Source organism: Buteo buteo, chromosome 25 (assembly GCF_964188355.1).
Source record: "Buteo buteo chromosome 25, bButBut1.hap1.1, whole genome shotgun sequence".
NCBI classification, from domain to species: domain Eukaryota; kingdom Metazoa; phylum Chordata; class Aves; order Accipitriformes; family Accipitridae; genus Buteo; species Buteo buteo.
In genome coordinates, this window is record NC_134195.1 from 8,526,761 (window position 1) to 8,533,955 (window position 7,195).

Here is a 7,195-nt window from a genome sequence, read left to right on the forward strand (position 1 = left end):
GGAAAGCTCTACTGTTCTAAATGAAGTGTTCAGTTAGTCTCTGTGGACCAGATATTAAAAATATCAGCTATCTAACAATGCATTTTCCCTTCATGGAGTTTTCATAATGCTCAAATAAGGCTGGATATTCAAGTCAGGAGCCTAAATTGCGAAAGTACTTATGAGTTTATACACCCTGTTTTCACAACACAACACAGCCCTGAAATCTGAATTGTTGCCCTTCATACACTGGACACACCAATGTTCATCAGTGTGATCCCCTACCTGATCTTCCTGGTAGTTGTTTTCAATACTTCGTTATTTCTTGGTTGTTTATAACAAAGGCAGATTTTTTTAAAAATACAGTCAGCATCTCAGAGAAATGTTTTGAATACCTGTAAATACCATCAATAGTTAAAGCTAATAATTTTGGTAGCTAAATGTCATTTACAGTAACTGTTATTCTTTCAAGATTTCTAAAAGCAGTCTATTAAACTGGGAACAGGTTTATCTGAAAGATACATAATCCTCCCACATATTCTTTTCCCTGTAATATCAAATACCTGAATAATTTGGATATATTTTAACTTTCAAAAAATCTTCAATAGTCCTGATCTGTTTGCCTGAAGTAAAGGCTTTCTCTTCATATTTATACATGATAGTTTTCCATATGTATGTATGTGTGTAATGTGTTAAAAGCATTTAATGCCATCAGCAATTCCTACATTTCCTTTCCAAAGGTTTGTCTTGTCACTTCTTATGAACTCTCCACATACATAGATATTCTTTTAGTAATCTGATTGAGCTGTGTTTTGTAACTACTCCATGTCCTAATCAACACTTCCTCCTATGGTTCTGCTGACTTCATGTGTACAATCATCTGTTATATGAGGATGTAAGTTCTCCTGAACTTAAATGAGCACTGCCCAATATAGGGATGGATTTTTGTGCTCTCCAAGATAATGTGGATTCAGCTACATGGCTCTTAAATAGGTGGTTGATGAAGATTTGTATTTCCTTGAAGCCTTATACTTCCACAGACCTGTGGGTCCTGTTTGAACTAAAGGAGCATTTTGGAATGTTTGCAGTTTGGTTTGTGCTCAGCTAAAATATTCCTGATTGTTAGAAATCAACAACCCATTCCTGTTTTTCCCACTCAGGGAAACAATGTTAACAGAAGCAAATGAAGAATAAGTAATTGTGGTAGTTATTTAGTGTATATGAGCTTCACTATTGTGTTGATGTGTAATTTTGTCTTATGTATTCCAGAACCATTATATTTAACACATTATTGTTTTAGTATGTATGCTTGTTGCTCTTGTGTTAGTTAGCTCTGTGTGTTTATAAGAGAGTGAATGAAGTCCTGGCAAATTCCTGCTGACTGTTAGTGGGCTAATGATTCTTTGTCTAGGTAACTCAAATAATACTATTTGATTGAACAAGATCACAAATACTTAACTCTGTCATTGGTTATTGCAATAATTGTTTTTACAGATACTTTAAAAAAACATATATTTGTTTCCATAGAAAAATTCTTCTCCCTGTCTTTCTAGTCTTCTCTCTGTTCTGTAATGCCTAAAATCAATGTTCATTTCACAGGATTTCCTTGTTGATTTTCCAAAATGGCTGTCTAGTAAAAAACTACACCAGAAAACAACTCAGAGTGAAGTACAGGTATAATACACAGTAACAGACTGCACTGCCTGATACATTAGCAAATCAGAGCTAACAGAGCCCAAATGTCCTTTCTAATTTATAATGAGATGTGACTTGAAGCAATTACACTGATAATTACTGTAACTGCCAATATGGGGTAGGTGGGAGACCTTTGAAAATTATCATTTTCTATCCTTTTCTGTGGCAAATCTAGTTCCTCTGAATTGGGTTCAAGAGTGTAACAGCTGTGGCACCTGGCAGTCTAGAGGATTGGCTGGATTTCCCACAGTAGGATTTCACATTTTTAGCACCCACTTGTTTTCCAATCTCATTTTCCAGATAGTTCATTCAGCATTTGGAGAAGGCTATCATAATAAAGCAGTGTTCCCATCTGTTGGTCATGGCTTGTTTAATAAGCAGTTGATGTCAATTCAGCTATGCTTGCATCTGTTACTTACTGCAGCTGTGTGTTGTTAAGGGCTTCCCAACAGCCTCCAGATTTAGCTTTTGTTTTTCTGCTGATAGCATGTTACAACTTGGCCCAAACAACTCTCTCTTCTGTCAGGGTTGTCCGCTCATCGAAAGAGGAAAGTGTGTTAAACTTTCCATCTCTTTCCCCATAAAGAATGAAACATGGAGATGTGCAGAGGAAGAAAGTGCCGTACCATTGGTGCAGGAGGAATGTGTAGGGGTGTCTGAGGGTGGAGAGGAAGGGCAATTCTGTCCAGGTTCTGGGAACAAGACCAGAATGGTTTCTTCCAACATCTTGGGAAGGTACTTAGAGGGCACGGGCACTGGGTAAAGAAAATAAACATTTTGTGAATTGTATTTAACAGTGCATCTTTCTTTTTATTCAAGGTAGCAGTATGGCCACTATACCTTGCAGTATTTTAGTCTGGCAATGTTTTTGTACTGCAGACAGATAGTCAGCTTATCATATACTGTCAAGGAATCCTGATCCTCACACAGGTGAACTCCAGATTCCTATCTCTTAGGGTGCCCAAGAAGAATCAGAATGTTCCTTTTGTGCATCTAAGTGCTCATGTCATGCATTTATAAGACAATTTTCAAAGGCACACTTTTGATTTTTAAACTCTCAGCTTCAGAGTTTTCAGTGGTAGCTATTGATGATTGGCATTCCTAAAACTAATCATACTCAAATCTCATACTCTCTATGTACTCAGTCTGTGCTGTTGCTTCCCCACCCTGTATATCATATCTCTATTCTTCAGATGCCTCCCACAGTTTTGTTTTCTACTACACGAGTGTTTCTTATACGATCATTTAAAACCAAGAAATCCTCCTAAAGAAATATATGAAGCAAAATAGAGTATATGATTTTGTTTACTTTGTTTCTTCCTATTTTATTCTCTTTCATTTTTCCTCCAGCTTCTGGTCTTCTGCCATTCATTCATTATGATTGTCATTGTTTTGTGCTAGGAGGGTGACTAGTAGTTGGTGGTCTCATTTGATATGATTGTAAAAAGTGACTTTTCAGTGACACAGTATTGTTAATAGCAAACCAGAGAAGATAAGCATGGTTGTACTGGGTGAGACAAAGGTTCATGTCGCCCAGACCCTGTCTCCAGCAGTCGCTAGAAGATGGTTCCTGAGACAGAGTAAGAACAAAGGTTGGCATGTGAATAACAAGAGCTACAAGCTTAGAAAATGAGAATACTTAAAAAGCAGACTGGTTTGAACTTGTGAGGATGAAAGCAAAAAGAAAAGGAGTGAAAAGCCTCTTTACATAGGACCATTACTCTGTTACCATAGTCATAAAGTCATTTGTTCCATGATAAATCCTGGGATATGTACTGGGGGGTGTTGAACTGTTATATCCAAGCTCATGGTGGGGCAATATTTTCTCTCACAAAAGAGTACCTGTTCTCTCCTAGCATCCTCATTGTCCACTTCATCATCCTGGCGTTCATCAAGGCGTCAAACTGTGCAGTCGCCGAGTGCTTCAACTCCCAGCTCACCAAAGGATTCCTGTTGCTTGCACAGTTCTGCTGTAGAAAAGTCTCTGGTAAAAGTAACATTACCAGAATTATTAGAGTCAACATGGAGCAGCAAGTATTGGCAAGACAGTCTCAGTACCACTGCGCAGAGCAAAGGAAGCCACGTTAAGGCTGCATGATGAAGGAGTTTGTGAGGAATGGATGAGGCTGCAGATAGGAAATATTTTTAGTACCTGTAACTGTGAAATTTTATTCCCTGAATCAAAAATAAACTGACTTGTTAATGCTAAATTATTTATGATTTTGCAGACTTACTTTGAAGGTATGAAAAAGAAACAGTGTCAGAGGGTCAGCTGTGCTGCTGAAAAGTATCAATATGAGAGAATGGAAAATTGTATTTGTGAGAGTATCCTTTGTTTGCAGCAGACCTATTTGATTTATTAACTGTGGGTCTTTCTTATGAAATGCCTTTCTCCAACACTCGTTTTTCACAGACTCAGTCTGTAAGGCCTCTGGGAAGACCTGCTGCAGGGAGCTTACCCAGTTTTCCACTGGTGCTGATTTTCACATGTATCTGTCTGAAAGCTTTTCCACTGATGGGGACTGTCCCATAAGAACACAGATGAGGTGCTTTGCCCTCTAAGACTAACCTCTTGGTAACACAGACTTAGACCAAGGGCTGAATTCTTCTCTGTGACATTTGATATAAAGCCAGTGCTACTCTGAAGGCAGTGGAATTGCTCCAGTGTTATGGCATTATAAATGAAAGCAGGAATTGCACCTAGACACATTTAGAATCATCTCTACTCTTAGCTCCCAAATAATGGATAGGTGACTGAACCCAGTAAAAAAAAAAAAAAAATCCAAATAAAGATTAATTTTCTCTATCTAACAAATGTAATGTGATATTCACTGTCCAAGACATGACATTTGAAGTGGCACACAGTCGGGGGAATGTAGTGTGTTTAGCAGTGAAGATCCTCACCTCAACCAAAGTATGTCTTGTGGATGTAGTGACACAATTGTATGGTTGTCTAGGGCCTTCTGTTAAGGAGGTGAAGACTGATTCTTAATATTTTTTGGCATATCAAGGTGAATGGACATTAAAGATTTTCACAAGCTTGACTGTAGATACCTACAAAATTTCCAGGCAGGTGTATGTATTCATCTTTACATTTGAAGTAAAGTGAAGTTGAAAAGTGTAGGGGTCGGCGTTCGGAAGATCTCGCGTTGTCACGGAAAGTTAGAGGGTTAGTCGCAGCCTTGTGATGTACCTGTAACCCCACCTCCCCTTGTTAGTATAAAAGGAATTAACTGCGCAATAAAAGGCGGAAGTTGGCGCTCACACTGCGTGTGTTATCTGTCTCTTTCCCTGGTCCGGGCCGACCAGTGATCTAAGCGTGGCACCTTGATATGTAGCGACTGCTACAAAAAGATACACTTAATCAAATAGAAACAGAAGGTGGCCAATTAAAGTATACATGTGCATATATTGTAACCCATATATTTGGTGAATTCCAGCTTTTATGGTAGCCAATTTAATCATAGACCTTTTTGTGTGTTCCAGATACATAACACATTTATAATGGGGTCTGACTGCTAGGATATTCTTCTGCTTTGATGTAGTAGTAATATTTCAGGTCTTTTCCTTTATTACCTCCTCTACACTTGATTCTTCTCTTTTTAGATGTCTTTCTCAGATGAAGAATATTCTTAGATTAATATTACATTATTATTACATTCCACATGTCTTTGTGAATGAGTTAGCAAATATTAAAGATTGCTGCATGATTAAACAAAGAGAGACAATTTAAACATGATTAAACAATACAGACAATTTCACCTTACAAGACGGTGTCTGGCTGTCCTGGCTCCTCTGGATGCCTAGAGTGTAACATCATTACAGCAGATTTCAAATGGCAGTGACAGGGGTGCTGTGCTAGCTGTCCCCAGGGACTCTAGGGCCATGACAGAGCCAGTGAAGCAGTAAGCCAAGGACATCTCTGCAGCTGAGCATAGATTTCTGCATGTTGTTAGAGAGGTTTTTGCATACATATGTGGGGAAATAATTTCCATCAGTGGGGAAATAAGTACAGAAGACATTTCCTCTGCTCAGGTAGGGTTATTCTAAGTTGAGGTTGGCTGGAGCCCAGGCATTTTACCATACAGCTTCTCTTATGGTCTTTCTGTGTGTTTGTGTCTGTTTAGAATAATAGCAAGGAAGACCCTTCTTTGAGTGAGGGATCTCTATTTTATGCAGCCCACTTCTTCTGAGCACCAAATATTTCATTTAGCACAATGTAACCATGGTAGCATGGTGAGAACCTTGACTTTTTGGCCCTGAAATCTAAAACAGAACAATGAACAGAAGACATACTGTTAAGTATGTGCAGGTGGATTGTATACCGCCCCACAGTGATAAAGACCAGGATCCTCTCGAAAAAATGACTGAAGAAAACTTACCTTAGCATTCCACTGGGTGCAATACAAATTTGCCAGAAATACAAACAGGAATGTTAACCATGCACAGGATCAAAACTGGTGGCACAGGTAGTCTGAATGGTGAATTCTTCTTCTGCATATGGAGTGATCATCAATCACTGTTGGTTCTTTAGACAAGCTATGTTTAAAAACTGATTTATTATAGAAATATGGATGGTGATGGATGAGTTCCCTTTTCACTTGTTAAGAATCCATTTCACTGTTCCTTTCTGGGTGTGCAGTCTGACCTCAAGAAGCACCTGTCATGGGATAACATTTATTAATTTTTCCCTACTTCAGCCCACAAGTCTTTTTTCCTCCCTAAGTTTGGTTAAATATTTTGTTGCATTGCTTTCTATTAAGCCTGGGAATTGTCAGGATGATTTATCTTTTCATTCAAACATTCCTGTTGGTCCGTTTGCACAAAGTAATCTCTGTCTCAACTTCCACATCATGGTGCAGATGTACAGGAGGTTATGTTTTCATATGCTTGCTTCTTTCCACTGATCTGTTTTAAAGAGGCGAGTAGTATTACGGTGGTCTGTCAACAAGATGAATTTTCCAATTAGATTTGCCAGATGGCTGAGCTTGACCAGGGCGGCCTAATTTCAGGTTCTGCCAATAGAGCATAACCAGACCACTGAAAATCCAGGTTGCTGGTTCCTCGCACTGCCTCGTACAAAGTTGGCAATGGTGGGGTTTGGGTTGCCTGTCTGGCTTTGGGACTGGCCAAGACTATGCTCAGACTTCTTCTTTGTGATTCTTTTCCAACTATTAAGATGGTACTTCTTCTATGCACTTCCCCCCCCCCCCCTTTTCTGTTTCTTTTTGATAAAGATGGATAGATAGCCTATGAAAAAAAAGGAAAAAAAGTCATATTCACCCCCACCTGTATTTGTCATTCTGGGTCAAACTCTGGACCCCAGGGGTTGGGACTCAGCCCCTGTCATTCAGCATTACATGCATTCATTCATGCTGCACAAGAAGGTAAAAAAGAACCACTTCATACCGGACTGCTCGGTTGAGCAAAAGAAAGGCGTAGGAAGAGAACACCTGCCAGTTAGCTGTCATATTGATAGTCTGGCCATGAAACTCCCAAGGTCCAAGGGAAGTAAGAATAA

At 39.1% G+C, this 7,195-nt stretch overlaps 1 protein-coding gene across 1 annotated transcript in view; it reads left to right on the forward strand.

Annotated features, from left to right (window-relative positions):
• The window catches only part of VWA3B (von Willebrand factor A domain containing 3B), a 70,662-nt gene extending 66,833 nt beyond the window's left edge, over positions 1-3,829 (forward strand). The window contains exon 28 of the mRNA XM_075057242.1: positions 3,531-3,829. Coding sequence (XP_074913343.1) covers positions 3,531-3,772 — 242 coding nt within the window. The 3' untranslated portion in view covers positions 3,773-3,829. The remainder of the gene's footprint in view (positions 1-3,530) is intronic.
• Positions 3,830-7,195: the final 3,366 nt, after the last annotated feature.